The following is a 19,311-nucleotide window of genomic DNA, read 5'->3' as shown; positions in this document are numbered from 1 at the left end:
TCAATTGTAACTTGCCCACTGTTTCTGGATTGGCCACTCTCCGAAGCACCAAGTGTCCTGGCTCAATATTCTTTAGTCGAACCTTTCTATCTCGCCATTTAATTGTTTCGGCTTGATATTTGTTAATGTTTTCCACGGCTTGCAACCTGATCCCTTCTAAAGCATCTTTTTCCACAGAATAATCAGCTTCGGAACCTGATGCTGCCGAAGCTATTACCCTTATTGATCCGGTTTTAGCTTCTTCTGGAGTTATTGCTTCGTCACCAAATAATAACTTGAATGGGGTAAAGCCGGTAGACCTTGATGTTGTTGTATTATGGCTCCACACCACTTTGGTTAACTGATCTGGCCACTTTCCCCTTGGTTGATTGAAAATTGACTTCATTATTCCTGTCATTATAATACCATTGGCTCTTTCAACAAGTCCATTTGACTCCGGATGTCTGACTGATGCAAAATGGATCTTCGTACCAATTTGATCACAGAAATCCCTAAAAGCTTCGGAGTCAAACTGTGTTCCATTATCCACAGTGATAGCCTTTGGTACCCCAAAACGACAAACAATATTCTGCCAGAAAAACTTTTGGACGGTAGCCGAAGTTATTGTAGCTAAAGGCTTTGCCTCAATCCACTTAGAAAAATATTCCACCGCCACTACAACGTATCTTAGGTTCCCTTGGGCCGGTGGTAACGGACCTAACAAGTCAAGGCCCCACCTTTGCAATGGCCAAATGGGTTGTATGAGTTGTGTTAAGGACGAAGGTTGTTTTTGATCTCGTGCACATTTCTGACAACCTTCACACTTTTGAACTAACTCCGCTGCATCCGAAGCCGCCTTCGGCCAATAAAATCCTTGGCGGAAAATTTTTCCAAGCAATGGCCTGGATCCAATGTGAGATCCGCAGAGGCCTGCATGTATTTCTTTCATCAACTCAATACCTTCGGTTCTGGATAAACATTTGAGTAGCGGAGCACAAACTCCATGCTTGTACAATTCTCCTTCTATCATGACATATGGACGAGCCCTTGCCTCTATCCTCCTGTTATAAGCTTCGTCATCTGAAAGGAATTTTCCCTGAAGGTAGGAGATGATCTCAGTTCTCCAATCCTCGCTATAAACAGGAGATATGTTGAGGACTGCTCTTTCAAGAAGTTCTACCGAAGGAGCTTTTATTGTTTCAAAGAATACATCCGAAGGTAAAGGCAGCCCCTGTGCTGCTGACTTAGCTAGCAAATCAGCATGTTCATTTTGTCCTCTAGGGATATTTTTGACAGAAAACCCTTCGAAGGAAGCTTCAACTCTTCGAACCATATCCAGATATTTTTCAAGCTTCGGATCCTTAGCCTTGCAACTCTTGTCAACATGACCTGAAACAATCTGGGAATCAGTTTTAAGTATGGCCCTTCTTATTCCCATTGCTTTTATCTTCCGAAGACCTAAAAGCAAGGCTTCGTACTCGGCAATGTTATTTGTGCAACTAAAGTCAAGCTTTGCCGCATAACAAGTTTTAACCTTGGAAGGTGAAACCAACACAGCAGCCGCTCCTGCTCCGAAGGTTCCCCAAGATCCATCGCAAAACACTGTCCATGCTTCGGCATCTTTATTTGTTTCTTCCTCCTGAGCCCCTGGCGTCCAGTCAGCAATGAAATCTGCTAATGCCTGAGACTGAATCGAAGATCTATGAACATATTCAATACAGAATTCGTTGAGTTCTGCAGCCCATTTTCCAATCCTTCCAGTAGCTTCTCGGTTCCTCATGATATCCTTCAGAGGTTGTGAAGAAGGAACAATTATGTTGTAAGCTTGGAAATAGTGCCGAAGCTTCCTGGAAGCCATCAAGACAGCATACAGTACCTTCTCCAACTCTGTATAATTTTTCTTTGATAAACTAAGAACCTCGGAAACAAAATATATCGGGGCCTGCCTCTTGTCTTGACCATCGATCTTTTCCTGGACAAGTGCTGCACTTACCGCTGAGTGCGAAGCTGCCACATATAATAATAAAGGAGCCCCTGGCATTGGTGGAGTCAATGTTGTTAGGTCTATCAAATACTGTTTCAGTTCTTCGAAAGCCTTCTGCTGGATTGGTCCCCATTGAAAGACTTCGGCTGACTTCAGCACTTCGAAGAATGGTAAGTTTCTCTCTGCTGATCTAGATATGAATCTATTGAGAGATGCCAATCTCCCTGTCAATCTTTGAGCCCCCTTCTTTGTAGTTGGTGGCTCCATCCGAAGTATAGCCTCAATTTTACTTGGATTAGCTTCAATTCCCTTTGTTGAAACCAAGCATCCAAGAAATTTCCCCTTCTTCACTCCGAAGACACATTTTTCTGGATTTAACTTTAAGCCAGCTTGCCTGAAACTGGCGAAGGTCTCCTGCAGATCAGCAATATGATTTTCCTGCTTCGTGCTTTTTACAATGATGTCATCAACATAAGTTAGCACATTTCTGCCTATTTGAGATTGGAGAACCTTCGCAGTCATTCGGCTGAAACTTCCTCCAGCGTTTTTGAGCCCTTCAGGCATCCGAAGATAGCAATATGTGCCACTTGGAGTTATGAAGCTAGTCTTCGGCTCATCTTCCTTCTTCATCCAAATTTGGTGATAGCCTGAATAACAGTCTAACAGACTCATGAGCTCTGAAGAAGCTGCTGCATCAACTAAAGAGTCTATCCTTGGTAATGGGAATTCATCCTTCGGACAAGCCTTGTTAAGATCTGTAAAATCGATGCACATTCGCCACTTGCCATTGGCCTTTTTTACCATAACAGTGTTAGCTAGCCATTCTGGGTACTTCACTTCTCTGATAACTCCTGCACTGAGGAGTCTTTTGACTTCGTTGCGAGCACCTTCAGCTTTATCATCTGACATTTTCCGAAGCCTTTGCTTTCTGGGTCTAAAGGATGGATCGACATTGAGCGAGTGCTCAATAACATCTCTATTAACTCCACAGAGATCATTGGCTGACCATGCAAAAACATCTTTGTTGTTGAACAAGAACCTTAGCAAGGTTTTCTCTTGTGCTTCGGATAACTGAGAGCCCAACAGCACCTTCTGTTCTGCTACATCCTCACATAAGAGCATGGGCTTCGGCTGATCTGCTGAAGCTGCTTTCTCCCTTCTGAATTTGTATTGTTCGCAAGCTTCAGCTCCATCTATGTTATGGATTGCTTTTGAATCAGTCCAATTTCCTTCGGCCCTTCTGGCAGCTTCCTGGCTTCCATGAATAGCGATGGGTCCCTGATCCGAAGGTATCTTCATGCAAAGATAAGCGGGGTGAAGGATTGCTTCGAAGGCATTGAGGGTACCACGACCAATAATTGCATTATAAGGGTATTCCATGTCAACAATGTCAAACACAATTTGCTCAGTTCTAGTGTTATTGATGAATCCGAAGGTCACTGACATGGTGATCTTTCCCAGTGCTACAATAGCAAATATGATGTCAGCTGCACTGCCTGTGTCAACCAAGACATTGTGAACCAGAAATCCTTTGATAACACAAGAGATAACCATGGCATCGTTGTGTGGGTAATCTTTGAGCTGAAGGTCCTCTTGGGAAAAGGTAATAGGAATGTGAGACCATCTTGACTTGATGAAGGGTCCTTGCACCCCAACATGTTGTACCCTTCTCTGTGCGTCTTTTTTCTGCTTCTTATTGGCTGGCTCTGAGGACGAACCGCCTGTAATCGGGAGCACCAGCTTCGGGTCCGAAGCAGCCCCAGCTCGATCATTGAACGAAGCCATCAGCTCAAAAAGTGGAAGTGGGTTCACCGGAGGTGGGCGCCAATGTTGGAGACTTGTACTTAAATGCTATGAATTAAGAACAAGGCAACATAAAATGTTAAATGTTAACATCCTTCGTCCATGAAACATTATTCTCTTGAGAATAATGTTTTCGAACGAAGGCTGACAAGAGCATAGTTACGAAGCTTAAACCTTCGTAGTAAAATTTCAGCGGAAATTATAAGATAACATAAAATAAAAGGTATGAGAAGGACAAATAAAACATGTACAAATCACATTATAATTACTTAATATATTGAATTATTGGATACAGAAATACCTTTGCCTTGGCAAAAGGTTGAATTCCGACAGATGCGATTGCAAAAATACCAGAATGCGTGAACAGCAACGGAATACTGTTCACTATTTATAGGCACAGGACGCAGCCTGTGAGGAATTACAAGTATGCCCCTTATAAAAGCTTACAACATTGACTCAGACCTTCATGGACTAAAAAGTCATTCTATCTTTAAGTCGGTTTATACTGTCGAAGCTTCATGGAAAGGAACCTTCGGCCATCTCATGCAAACAGCTTCAGCCGAAAGCCGCTTCTCCCTTGAAGACCTTCGGCGACGAAGCATAGACCCAACAGTGCACTACCTTGACAAAGAACACAAACACCATGCAAGCCCACACACGAAGAAAACATAAAAGTAGGACTCAATCCAAAGCACAAAGCGGGCCAAGCAAGTCTCCCTAGGTCCAACGATACTCAACCATACAGTCCTCGTTAGCGAGGACCTCAGTAGCGAAGATGAGAAAAAATTGATAGCATGTCTCCACAACAACAAGGTGTCTTTGCTTGGTTAGCCTTTGACCTGGTAGGAGTCAGTCACATCATCGTCGAACACAGCCTGAGCATTGACCCTTCGATCCATCCCAAGAAGCAAAAACTCTGCAAAATGTTAGACAAAAATAGAGGCAACAAAGGCTAAAGTGCACAGACTGTTAGAAGCAAAATTCATTGAGCCCATCGATTACCCCAACCTGGTTCACCAACATGGTAATAGTGAGGAAGAAGAACGATAAATGGAGGATGTGCATCAATTTCACTACCCTCAATAAAGCCTGCCCCAAGGACAACTCCCCTCCCCAAAATCGACAAGACTGTCGATTCTGCGGCGGGTTGCGAGGTCATGTCGCTCCTAGACTACTTTTCTGGGTATCACCAAATCTACATGGAAGAAGACAAGCCCACACAAGTTTCATAACACCCTTCGACACATACTACTTTGTACATGTGCCCTAAGGCCTCAAAAATGTCGGGTCAACATTTTATAGACTAATGAAGGCCATACTAGAAGGATAGATATAGTGTAAAGTCTTCACTTATGTCGACAACATAGTCATTCCCAGCAAAAACAAGGAAGACCATCTGGCAAACCTCGCCGGAACATTTGCAAAAATGAGAGGAGTCACGCTTCGCCTAAACCTAGAGAAATGTGTCTTTGGAGTTCAGGCAAAAAATTAGGGTACTTTGTGTCACTCGGAGGGATTAAAGCCAACCCAGACAAGATACAAGCAATAATAAACATGTAACCCCAAAGTCATCAAAAGGCATCTAGAGGTTAATAGGCTGGCTCACAGCCCTCAACAGATTCATTTCAAGATCCGCAGAACGCAATCTCCCTTTTCTCCGAACCCTTCATGGAGCAAAGGACTTTGTTTGGGGACCAGAGCATGCCACATCTTTCGAATCTCTCAAAAAATACCTAGCAAAACTAATAACTCCGACAAGGCCTAGACCCAACTGTGCCACTTTTGCTTTATGTCACAACATCCTTCGACGCAGTCAGCGCAGCACTATTTCAAGAGAACAACTTAGCGGCAAGCTACAACAACACCTAGTCTACTACGTCTCTAAAGTGCTTACGGATTCCAAATGCAACATGACAGAAATGGAGAAGATAGTGTATGTTGTCCTTGCGGCGTCGGGGAAACTACAACACTACTTCGAGACACATGTGGTCAGAGTACTCAGAGAGCGAAGCCTAAGCGACCTCTTCAACAACCCAGAAGCCTCTGCACGGATAGGGAAATGGTCCACATTGCTATCCAAATACAACATAAGATTCAAGTCAAGAAATGCAATCAAGTCATAGGTCATCACCGATTGGATAGGACCGACCACTCAAGAACTCCCCACAGCGCAAATAACCTGGACAATTCACTACGATGACGCATGGTGTCATGTGGGGGCCGCAATTGTAGCTATCATTACTGCACCATCAGGGACCAAATACAGATACACAGCTCACCTCAACTTTTCCCTTGACACCGATCGATGCACCAACAATATAGCAGAGTATGAAGCTATGAAATTAGGCCTATGCAAGCTCAGGACTCTAGGAGTCAAGACGTGCATCGTCAAGACAGACTCAAAGATTGTAGCCGGACAAATAGAAAAGATTGCACTGCAAAAGAGCTCGTCCTCCTACTATACCTCTCAGCCGTGCGAAGTCTTGAAAAAACGTTTTCGGGGATTGACCACTCAGCATATCGACAGAAACAAAAATGACGAAGTCGGCGCATTGGCGAAGGCGACAGCCAGGGGAGACCCATTACCCTCTGACGTTTTCTATCGGATAATGGACAAACCAGCTATTATACATCCAGACTTCGACCCCAAAGCGGTCAACTTCATTATGCCCGAAGACTGGAGAGGTTCGATAATGATCTACATCTAGGGTCAACAAGTGAGAGGCAGACAAACTCAAATACTGGAGTAGAGGCTTCACAATAATTAACTACGAGTTATACAAAAGTCATCAGCCAGCCCCTGCTCAAGCCGGTCACTGAAACTAAAGGCAGACAACTCATACTCGAAGTGCACAAAGGGTTCTATGGTTGTCACACATGTCGTATGGCCCTCGTAGCAAAGGTTGTACTGGTCAGCCATCGTCACGACTGCCCTCCACGACGTGCAGTCTTGCAAAGCATGTCAGAAGTTTTTCTCGCGAGAAGGGGCACCCTAAACACGTGTATGCTTCCGGTGATAGTGCATGTTTCTCAAGTACTCTTAATATTTTCTTTCCAGTGTGTAATAGACGTGCACAAGCGTGTGGTGTGTAGTGATATGAGTTTGTGCCTTCTAAAAGAGAGAAGTACAGTGCGTACTCCTGCACAGTTGCGTGGGCGGCAGGCAAAAGCGAGAGGCAGAGCACCTAGCGCGGCGGTGTCGCCTACTTTACTTTCCTCTCTCGTGCCCTCCCTGACGTTGTGAATCCCTGTCCCACCACGCATTTTCATTGCATGTCGCTTGCAGCTGGAAACCACATGATTGGAAATTGATGCTCCAAATGTTGCTGTGCTGATGAGCAGATACAAAGCAACCACTGCACACGTACAGATTTAGGACTCTATAATCCACTAGCCAAAGGCTAATTGGTAGGCCGAACGTATGGTTTAGCGTGCACTGTGCAACAAGGTCACAGTCAAATGGCGTTACTACGTACAGTCAAATGGCCGCACCACCACATAATTGAAAGGGAAAAAGCTGATGACTCTACGGCCTTGAAATAGTAGGCGGCATACCTGCCCGCCACGCGTGCAGCGTGTTGATGCAGACCTGCTGCGCACCGCGCTACGTACGGCCCGTCGTTCTCATCAGCGCCGCGATCGTATATAGCGACAGGCCAGGGTTGGGTTGCTGAGCTCAAGGTGTTTCAATCCCGCCTACACGCAGGCGGCAGGCCAGCCAAGCAAGGTAGATTATATATTACCCATATTTGCAGACAGTGGCGGGAGTAGAACAAAAAAAATCATAGGAGGACAAAAAATACATAATAAAACCGATATTGATACACATATAAATAATATATAATTTATAGATAATTATATATATATATATATATGCATATATATATATATATATCCATTGCGGGGAAACGGATTTACGTACATGAGTATAACGATTTTATACCTACGAGAACTCATCAAACACGTTCTTATATCTGTCTGTCGGCAACTACTGTGATGCAAACAACTCCTGTTTGCAAGCGTGCAAGCGACAATCCCTGAGCCTTGGATTCATGACGTACGGTAGTTTATATTTTAACACATAAACCCTCCACCAGATATTATTGTTTTCTAAATAACCCCCTAAAAATCCTTTGCCGCTGGAAGGCTTCTCAGATCGGATTGACCTGACGTCCAACGAGGCCCATAAAAACCCTTCGCTCGTTCCCAGATCGTTTGAAAGAATATTAATTTCTGCAGCAGATAGCATTGTCGGGTGAAGATCAATTCCATGCGCCCTCTTCATGCTTGATCTGCCCGAGGCGACGCAAGGCTCCGGTGAGCAGCAAGATCCCACCGTCCAGTCTGTGCATAATTTGTTTTTGTCTTTGTCCACCGGCGCCGCCATGCAAGAATTCAATGCACAGGCCCTACTCGAGGCCACGCAAGACTCCAGCGAGAAGCTCCTACCTGATGCAATGAACACGGCCGTTACCAGCCCTTGCACGACGACAGCGTTAAACATGTAGATCTGACGCATGACGACAGCGTTAAACATGTAGATCAGACGACTATGGCAGGACCACCGCAGTCACAACAGCAGTACGCAACACTTTCGGCGGCCACCGTAATTTTCGGCGGCCAGAGGGTGGCCGCCGAAAATTGCGTATTATTTTCGGCGGTCTGACACAGCCGCCGAAAATAGCGTAATTTTCGGCGGCTTCTGACACGGCCGCCGAAAATTATGGCTTATTTTCGGCGGCCAGGGTTAGCCGCCGAAAACTAACAGTTTAAAAACGGTCAGCCCCCTTCTTCTTCTCTTTCTTTCTCTCTTCCCTGGCCTCCCGCGCCGCCGCTCCCTGCCCGCGCGCGCCGTCGCTCTCTGCCGCCCCTGCGCCCCCGGCCGGCCACCCCCGCCCCTGCCGCCGGTCGCCGGCCACCCGCCGCCGGGAAGCCCGGCCTCGGCCGCCGCCGCCGCGCCCCGAGCAGAGCCGAGGACGCCGCCGCCGCCGCGCTTCGAGCCGCCACCGCCCCGAGGCATCACCGTCGACCACCGTCGTTCGAGCTGCCACCGTCGACCACCGCCGTTCAAAGCCCCGAGCCGCCGAAGTCGTGGAACCACTCCACCGTCGACCACCGCCGTTCAAAGCCCCGAGCCGGAGAGGTAATTTTTTTTAAGTATTTTATTTCTTATTTTCGACGGCTGTTATTTAGATGCCGCCGAAATTATTATATATTTGTAATTGTGTTTGTTTGATTACTGTTTGTAATTTTGTTTAATTTGATTACTATTATATTATTAGTATGCAATTATATTATTAGAATGCAAGTATGTTATAGTATATTATATTGTTTAATTTGATTACTATTATATTATTAGCTTTAATAGTATATTATTAGCATGCAAGTATTTTATTTTTTATTTTCGTATTATTGTTTGATTACTATTATATTATTAGCTTTAATAGTATATTATATTGGTACGTATAATAGTTGCATAATTATTGTATGTGGTACTTAGTTTGATTTGATTAGTATTATATCATTGTTTGTTTTGTATAGAAGTAATATTATTTAGTGGCAGCGAAGTTATGCTGCCAAATTTTTTTGGGTCCTGCTAGGTTCATGTGGGTTTAGAACCTATCCATGTCGTACATACATGTAGGACTGATACCCTTGACGAAGTTGAAAAAAATTTCACGATATTGTTTCGTTTAATAGTCTCAGGCATGGCTGAAGATCGTGCATGGATGTACAATGGCTGGAGTAGAAATGGACGTCATTCTGATGAATGGATAGCCAAGACCAAAGATTTTGTGGACCACGTATTCGCCTTGTCCTTAACCGGCACTGTCAGATGCCCTTGTAGGCGTCACGAAAACAGTATATTTCTTAATAAGGAAAGAGTTAGCCTAGATCTTTGTCAGTTTGGATTTATGCCCGGATATGAGGTGTGGGAACATCATGGTGAGGTAGTACCCAACAGGAATGTAGAAGAGGAGGAGAACAATGATTGGGCTGGCGATGATGCGATGCATGAGATGCTAGATTCGTTACGTCCAGAATTCAACCTAAGCTCCGAGGATCCTGCCACACCAGAGGTTTCCAGATTTTTTAAACTACTAAAAGACTCTGAAGAGCCGTTGCATGAACACACAGATGTGAGTATACTCGCTTTTGTGACTCGGCTCATGTCCATTAAGTCCAAGTACTTTTTCTCGAACAATTGTTACAATGAGATTTTAAAGTTATTAGGAGATGTGCTCCCAAAGCCCAATAAGTTGCCTAAAGACATGTACCAATCAAAGACAATTATCAAAGGTCTCGGTATGGATTATGAGAAGATTGATGCGTGCAAAAATAATTGTATGCTTTTCATGAAGGAGCATGCGGAAGAGAAAAAATGTCTGAAATGTGGACAATCTAGATTTGTGGAAGTTGTTAATGATGAGGGTGAGAAGGTGATGACAGATGTTGCACATAAGCAGCTCCGCTACTTGCCACTAACTCCTCGAGTGAAACGGATGTTTCTATCTAAAAAAACCGCTATGCACATGCGATGGCACAAAGAAGGTGTCCGTGATAACGATGACCTAATCGTGCACCCTTCAGATGGGGATGCATGGAAGGCTCTCGACACGTTTGATCCCGAGTTTGCAGCTGATCCGAGGAATGTTCGAATCGGCCTCGCAACAGTCTTGGTTTCCACAGCAGGCACAGCAGCAACCATTTGTTTTTCCTCAATTTCAGCCGCCGATGCCTCAGTGGGGATTACATGCTCCGCCACCTCCACCTCCACCTCAGGTTATTCAATTTAGTTAAGACTTGTTGTTTGTATCAACCTAATTGTCAAATCTTTACTAAACTTGATTTTGTAGGGATCCGGGGTCATGGGCCACAACACGCCACCACCGGTCATACCAGCACCAGGAGGAGCTTATGCAGGGGAGGGAGCTTATGCAGGAGAGGTTAGTTTGAGAAACAATTTGTTTGAATAGTCGTTATACATGTAACCAATGCCGTTATTAATGTCATCTTTTTTTTAGGATCCAAACCCGTTACACGACTTCGTCGACCAGTTATTGGCTTCTGGAGGTAGTGGACACAACTCCAACGACCCCAATGTCTGATTAAGTTAGCTTTGTGCCGCACTGTGTTGTAATGAACTATTTGTGGACTTTATGTTTGTATGGACTATTTGTGGACTTTATATTTGTATGGACTCAAGTTTTATGTTGTGAACTCAAGTATGAATTTTCTGTTATTGTATGGAATTTCTGTTATTGTATGAATTTTGTATGAAATTCTGTTATTTTTCGCATTTTTTTCAATTTTTTTTGCTCTGAAATTAGTAATTTTCGGCGGCCCCTCTGGCCGCCGAAAATAGGTATTTTATTTTCGGCATTTTTTATTTCTGGCGGCTGACTGTCTGGCCGCCGAAAATAATCTGTTATTTTCGGCGGCCAGGGAGCCAGCCGCCGGAAATAAGCTATTTTCGGCGGCCAGGCCCTGGCCGCCGAAAATAAAGCCTTATTTTCGGCCAGTTTTTTTTGGCGGCCAGAAGCCGCCGAAAATAAACCAGTTGCCGCCGAAAATAGCTTATTTTCGGCGGCAACTGGCTTATTTTCGGCGGCTTCTGGCCGCCGAAAATGACTGTAGCTGCTGTTGTGAGTGGCATTGCATCACCGCTCATAGGGCCATAGCAGGGCAATCAGAGACTGCAGACGAATTCACGGATCAGCCCGACGTTGATGACATGTTCCCTCTGCCTTTTTTGCCGCACGACGTCATCTCTATAGAAGAAGTAGACGTTCGTGGGTTTTTGAATTACAGTTTAGAGGATCGATCTTCACCGGATCGCCAACCAGACGACATAGAGCAAGGTAACTGTTAAGACCTTTAATTTATCGTCCAGCGCAATCGCACGGATGTGTGCAATGATATGATTTGATGTGTATGATTTAGTAGGTAAAAATGCAACCCCTGACACGAGTCATGCATTTACGACACTGAAGAAGAAAGTTGCTCTTAAGGTGACATAATTTTGTATCCCGATTTCATACATTTAGAAATTGGTCTCATTGTGTCGTCCTAATATTATCCAATTTTTTAGAAAGGGATGTTATTTGATGATGTGGATATTGCACAAGACTTTTACAAGGAATACGCACATAATATTGGTTTTTCTGTTCGTATCGGGCAACAAAGATATAATGAGAAAGGAGTGGTTCTGTGGAAGCGGTTCTTGTGCGCAAGAGAAGGATATTATGTTAAGAAAACTAAACCCAATGATCCTTCTGATGAGATGCGCAGAACTAGAGAGACTAGATGTGGATGTCAAGCTTATATTTATGTCAAACGTACTAGGGAAGGCAAGTACGAAATTGCAGCACTACACGAGGGACATAACCATGCCTTTGTCACACCTAGCAAACGACATTTGTTGTGTTCGAACCGTCGTGTCAGTCAGAAGGCAAAAACAACACTCTTTAACTGTCATAAGGCAAGCATTGGAACATCGCAGGCATACAGACTACTTCAGGTAGGAGCGGGGGGTTTTGAATATGTAGGTTGCACAAAAAAAAGATCTGCAGAACTACTACAGTGATTTTAGGAACAAAATAAAAGACGCAGATGCTCAGATGTTTATTGACAACTTGCAAGCCCTAAAGCAATTGGACCCCTGTTTTTTCTTTGAATATGAAGTGAATGATGGTCGACTGTCTCGAGTGTTTTGGGCCGATACAACCAGTCGGAAGAATTATGTTCATTTTGGTGATGTGTTGTCTTTTGATACCACTTACAGCACAAACCAGTATGACATGAAGTTTGCACCTTTTACTAGGGTCAATCATCACATGCGTTCCATTTTCTTGGGTGCTGCATTCTTAGCTGATGAAAAGATTGAGAGCTATGTTTGGTTGTTTCAAACCTTTCTACAAGCTATGGGAGGAAAGGCTCCAGCATTTATTGTGACAGATGAGGATGCTAGTATGAGGGCTGCCATCACCATTGTTTTTCCAGACACCATACACAGGTTGTGCATGTGGCACATTATGAAAAAATTGCCTGAGAAAATTGATGCACGTCTTCTAAAGGATAACGAGTTTAGGAAAATGGTAAACTCATGTGTATGGGGATCAGAAAACCAAATGGAGTTTGAGAGCAGATGGCAAGCTTGGGTAACAAAATATCAGTTGGAGAAAAACGAATGGTTGGTTGGGAGGTATCAAATCCGTGAGGCATGGATACCGGCATATTTTAGAGAAATTTGGCTTGGGGGCATTCTGCGAACGACGTCAAGGTCAGAGAGTGCAAATTCATTTTTCAAATGTTTCATCAGTCGTAAGCTTGCACTTGTTGAGTTCTGGATACGGTTTGACACTGCATTGAAATGCCAACGGCAGGAGGAACTAATAGATGATAACACTTCCATGCATACGAACCCTAAACTATTTACATCATGGGAAATAGAGAGGCATGGTGGTTCTGTATTCACACATGAGGTATTTAGAAGATTTCAAGAGGAGGTGCTTGCAGCAAGGGAGCACTGTGATGTACAAACCACCGATGAAATGGAGGATTGTAGAATTGTTACAGTTGCAGACAACTCGCATAGAGTTAGAGAAGTGATTTGCTTCAATATCGAGCAGGTATATAAGTGTTCATGCATGCTATTCCAGGCAATAGGAATACCATGTCGTCATATCATACGTATGTTAAGAGGTGAAAGGATAACTGAACTTCCAATGCAGTACATCACGAAAAGATGGACGAATAATTGTAAAAGGTAACTTTTATTCTTATATGATCTATGTTCTGAGGCTGAGTACTTTTTGTAATTACTATTAGTTTTTATATTTTTCAGAGAGCCAACATTTGATAGTGAAGGCAATTTATTATTGGACATGTCCACTGTGCCCGTTATGAGAATGAAGATGTCAAGCGCCCAAAACAAATTTGAAGATATTTTTCAAATGGCTAAGACTTCAGAAGATGGCATTGACCTTTTAATAAAAAAATTGGAATCTCTGTCATTGTTGTTTGAACCTACATGTTGCACTAGACAGGAGGAGCAAGAAAGTTTTATTGGGATGTCCATTCCGAAGAATGTACATGTCCATCCACCTAGTAATATTCGTTCAAAGGGGAAGTGCAAGAGAATACTAGGCCATGCTGACAAATACAGAAAGAAGCATAGTTCAGGTCCACGCAAATGCACGGCGTGCAAAAATCTTGGGCATGATCGTCGAAATTGTCCAGTTGTTTGGGAACTCTGAGAATCGGAACCCAATATCTGAGAAACAACACTAAGAGGCAAGACAATTACTGTCAGTATACTTGTATTAATAAGGTGCTCAATAATGGGATGTGGTATGGAAAAAGCCAGACAGTCTCAATATGCGCAAAAAACTGTACAGCCGGCCGCATAATTACTACCCCTTATTAAAGACACATGAGCTTTATGCATTTAATTACAGGCAATAATCTCATGTACAACAGTGATGTATAACTGGCTAACTGAATTGTTTTCACTGACTTTTATGTCTGCATACCAACGTTGAAGCAAGCAGCCTTAATATGTCACACATTCTTTGATCAACAATTCTTCACACGTTCTTTGATCAGCAATTCTTTAAACAGACGAGGGGCGTTGGAACTGCTGGACGATGGTGTGGGACACAGTCCGCTCTAGCGTCTCGCGCTCAGTCTCCCCGTCGTGGAGCACTCCATGAAGAATGGGAGCAACCAAGGGTCACTGCTTGCGAAGCTACAGCGACGAGCACCGCATGGTGTTTCTGATGCTGCCAGACTAGTGCGTTGTTCTGTTTGGTTAGATAAAAGGAATCCCAAGGGGTTAACAGAGAAAGAACCTACGATGGTGGAGAGATTTATCTGTAAAAGTGCAAACTACCGTACATCGTGAATCCAAGGTCTCAGGATTGCCGCTTGCACGCTTGCAAACAAGAGTTGCTTGCACCACAGTAGTTACCCTGTCTGTCACTACGGAAACATAGACACTACTAACGCTGTTGTATTACTGTCGCTCTCTGCTACGCGCCCTCCCTCACTTGAAGATCTTCACCGAGAAAGCAAGTCAAACATCAAGCCGTCGTCGAGCACGCGTCTCTCCCGGGAGGGCACGGCCCTACAGCTGGCCAGTTTCAGCAGATTCTCTATCACACTTATTATCTCACTTGCTATTTTAAACTATACTCTATAAACAGTATAATAGACAGTACAAAACTCTACTTTAGACGGTCCTTTACAAGGCCTGTTATAGATAGCCTTACTATCTTTTATCTTTATCTATATCTATATTTATACTAATTTATTAATAATCTAATGTGGGCACCAGATGATATTATGTCACTCGAATCCACACTAATTTGCTTCGTAAGTTTGGTATTAACGACCAGACCAGACCATAAGTATGTTAGTGTTTAGAAATAAAAAATATCACTGGCCTAAATAAAACAGGAGCTGTAGTAGGAGTAGAGATGACCTCGTGGTGTGCTCCGCGTGCAGACTGCGCGGGGCAGGTACACTAAACGCGAGAAGGACGTGTGTGCGCACGAGAGTGGAGGGCGCTGCCTACCTGCTGCCACGGCGCGGGTGCCCAGGCACGCGTGGCGCGCCCAGGTAGGCTCAGCGACCGCCGAGATGACCCGCAGCTATCCACTCCACTCGCACGCGGTAGCGGCCGTAGGGTCTCGACGGCAGTGCCTCCGTGAGCTACGCGACGCCACGTGGACTGCCGAGCCAACCGCCGCAGGCCGCGTCACGTACTGCCGGACCGACGTAGTACGACCCACACGACAGATGAAGAGCAGAATAATTTATATTAAAAAAAACTATTGATGAGGTCGCCTAGTTTGTCCTTGTTGCGCCCGGAGTAGTACATCCTGCCTGCGGTCCGGTCCGGGCCACAGACTGAAAGCCGTGTCCCAATGCCCGCGCGCCAGCACGAATCGTATCCGGCAGGCCCGACGGAGAACGAGATAGAAAACACGGGCAGCAGAAGTGCCCGCGCGCGGCATCTCATTCTCAACCAAGCTCGCTCGGCGAGCGGCGGTCATGCAGCAGCGGCTCGGCTGGGCATCCAGGGGTTCACGGAACTTGTGGCTGCAGAATGCGCCACGGAAGGCTCCAGGCCCTCGGACACGCGTCCGGCCTGAGTGACTTGGCAGCTGTCCCTCTCGCCCCCCACACCCCCGCCACCACAAGTAGTATATGATGCCGCTCGTCACCCTCCTCCCCTTGCCATCTCGGGGATCCGGCACTCGCCTCCCTTTTCCCTTTCCGCGCCCCATCACCATTGCCACAAATAGCAACCAAGGCAGTAAGCCTAGCCAAGCCAACCGACGGCGGCGAGAGTATATATACACACACACCTGACGCCTCTGCTGCTGCTGGGATCAACGCGGCAGCTTAGTGACGACGACGACTCTTCTGTCTCTGCGTTGATTAATGGACAGTAACAGATCCATGGCGACGAGCGGCGTGGCTCCGTTCGTGGCCAAGACGTACCGCATGGTGGATGACCCGGCGACCGACGGCGTGGTCGCGTGGGGCAGGGACAACAACAGCTTCGTCGTGGCCGACCCCTTCGCCTTCTCGCAGACGCTCCTGCCCGCGCACTTCAAGCACTCCAACTTCTCCAGCTTCGTGCGCCAGCTCAACACCTACGTACGTGCTCCGATCCGACACGCTGCCTTCGATCATACGTACTCCTCCCTATGCTGTTTTTTTTTGCTCTCCTTGCTCAGTGACCTGATCGACGGCGACCTGTCGTCTGTCTGTCTCCACTCTGCAGGGCTTCCGGAAGGTCGATCCGGACCGGTGGGAGTTCGCGCACGTGTCGTTCCTTCGCGGCCAGACGCATCTCCTGGGCCAGATCGTCCGCCGGAGCAACGGCGGTAAGCGCAAGGACGACGGCAACGGTGCCGGCTCCGGCTCCGCCGACGACGAGGACGCGGTAGCCATGGAGGTGGTCCGGCTGAGGCGGGAGCAGCGGGCCATCGAGGAGCAGGTGGCCGCGATGTGGCGTCGCGTGCAGGAGACGGAGCGCCGGCCCAAGCAGATGCTCGCGTTCCTCGTCAAGGTCGCGGGCGACCCGCAGGTGCTGCGCCGCCTCGTCTCCGGCGCCGGGGGCGACGCCGTGTTCGCCGCCGCGGAGCCGGAGGACGGCGCGAGCATCAAGAGGGCGCGGCTGCTTCTCGATGCCGGAAGCGGCGGCGACGGCGCCGTCGACTTCAGCGGGCTCTATAGCACAACCGCCGGAAGCGAAGACGACGGCGTCGGGTTCGGCAGCGATTACCTGCAGCCGCCACCGCCGTACGTGTTCCCCGTCAACAGCGGCGGCTACTGACTGATGGCGGTCTGGTAGTCCAGCATCTATCCGAGCGATGTGGCGTGCTTCGTCGTCGCTAGTTGCCCCTCCCGAGTGACGTGTTGGACTGAAGTGGCAACGGCGCCGACGGACGGTGAGCAACCAACCCAAGATAATTAGCTAGGAGGTGGTACAAAGTGTAAAGCCTTTGGTTTAGGCAGGTCTGTGGTGATCTTTAATTTGCTTGTTGCAATGTTTTCCTTCCCTACCCTGTCAAGTGAATGCTACGGATCAGCGGCGGCAAAAGCCGTTAGCTGCAGCTAGTTTGCCGCTGCTCTTCATACAGCTGCACGCCGTTAAAACACATCTCCTTTGCACTGGCTGTCTTATTTTTTAGTTGTTGAGCTGGTGTAAGCAACCAGAAAAGCTTGACAGATAGCTGACAACGTGTCTGATAGTTTGAATATATATATATATATATATATATATATATATATATATATATATATATATATATATATATATATATACTGTTATTATATATTACACCTGGTGCATTCAATATAGAGAATGCACCCAGGCGCAACCTACGCGCCCATGTGTACATGGTCCGACCCAACCTATCCACATAGCCGAACCGACGCTGTCTTTTCACTTACCCGCGCCCGACTGCGCCTTTTCCACTTTCCTGGCCCTCCGCGTACGGCTCAATCCATTCTCTTCCCCGGCGACCTAGCCCTCGCCGTAGCCGTTGTGCGCTCGTTCTCGTCTTCGTCCATCCCGCACGCTCCCGCTCGTTCCCAGCTCCGGCCCCCTCCACACTTCTCCGCGAACGGATCCTCCGCTCCCGTCAGAATCGTTTGCTCGCCTGAGTCGTAGACCGCGAACGTCGACGTAGCCCGCGCCGGAGTAGTTTGCGCCCGCGCCGGAGTAGTTTGCGCCCGCGACCGCCGTGTAAGCGCATCCGATCTCTCTCCCATTTCTCTGTCCCCATTTTTTGGATTTGTTTTGTTATTTTCGGTAATAGACAGGTAAACCCCATTTTTTCCCAAGTGTTGCAACTAGTATTATTTGTTGATTGGAATTATTAATTGTTGTATTCTAGGTTATAATCTAGGTTAATGCGGATACATTTCATTTTTGAACAAGCAGTTTGTGTTCTAGGTTATAATCTCAGATGTTTCCACTTTTATTGTAACTGCAGTGCACCTTTTGTTGCAACTGGTCCATGACATAAGTTGCAACTGTATAATTTTTACTTTCAGACCACATACATCATTAATGTCTTTTATAACTGTGCTCGTATACAACTAGTTATTTGTTTAAATTCACTGTTGCAACTGTCCCAGTAATAATTTTTTTAGCAGTCTTGTTGCAACTGGCTTATGTCGTATGTTGCAATTCTGTCCCAGTACTAATGTATGTGTGCAGCATTAGTGTGTATTGCAACTATTTTTTGTTCCTATTTTTGTACTGTGTGTTTTAGTTTGTTGATTAGCAATTTTTGGTTATGAGATCTGTACCATGTGTTTGTGCCCTCATGTTTTTTGCATTCCCATTTTTTCAGTGTTTTTTATAATGGATCAAGATCAGAATGTATCAGGCCAGCAAGGCGCTCATGCTGTCCGTCGCTCTCCCCGTGTTGAAAACAAGAGAAAGCAATTAGATAAAAATGAATTAAAGGAAAGGAAGAAGAGATTAAGGTTGAAAGTCCCTCCTATACAAGACGCCGAAAGTGATGATGAAAAAGACACAGAGTTTGTTTCTGGTGGCGATGGGTCTGGTGATGACAATGTTGGTATTGTTGGTGGAGATGAAAATAAGGGTATAACTAAGACATGAGCTATTCGATGCTCACCTAGAAAGTTTATAAAGCTTATGAATTCTCTATCTGATGAATTGAAAAGTGAAGTGGTTGCTAAGGGGTTTGGCGGCCTGCTTAGATTTAAGCCACATTTATTGTCGAGAAAGTTGCTTAGCTGGCTGATGCGGAAGCTTAACCCAGAAACAATGAAATTAGAGATTGGTGGTGGGAAAGAGATTCAAATCACCGAACACAGTGTTTGGTGTGTTTTGCAGTTACCAAACGTTGGCAGTGATCCGCCCCCCATGTCTGATGCAGATGCTCGTGCATTGCGGGACAAGCTGGGGGAGCAAATTTGTGGGAAATCTTATAGACGCATATCTGGCATCAATATATCTGTTATCACTGATAGATTGCAGAAGAGGACTC

At 45.8% G+C, this 19,311-nt stretch overlaps 1 protein-coding gene across 1 annotated transcript; it reads left to right on the top strand.

Moving 5' to 3' along the window:
• The first annotated feature begins 16,011 nt into the window (after positions 1-16,011).
• Positions 16,012-17,440, top strand: LOC100286298 (heat shock factor protein 1). Its single transcript, NM_001159185.1, is given in 2 exon segments — positions 16,012-16,435; positions 16,563-17,440. Coding segments are annotated over 2 exon segments (774 nt in total). The 5' UTR covers positions 16,012-16,216; the 3' UTR covers positions 17,118-17,440.
• The last annotated feature ends 1,871 nt before the right edge of the window (positions 17,441-19,311 follow it).

The sequence above is a fragment of the Zea mays genome, chromosome 5 (assembly GCF_902167145.1).
Source record: "Zea mays cultivar B73 chromosome 5, Zm-B73-REFERENCE-NAM-5.0, whole genome shotgun sequence".
Taxonomy (NCBI): Eukaryota; Viridiplantae; Streptophyta; class Magnoliopsida; order Poales; family Poaceae; genus Zea; species Zea mays.
The sequence above is the reverse complement of the archived record's forward strand: the minus strand, read 5'-3'. Positions and strand labels throughout refer to the sequence as shown.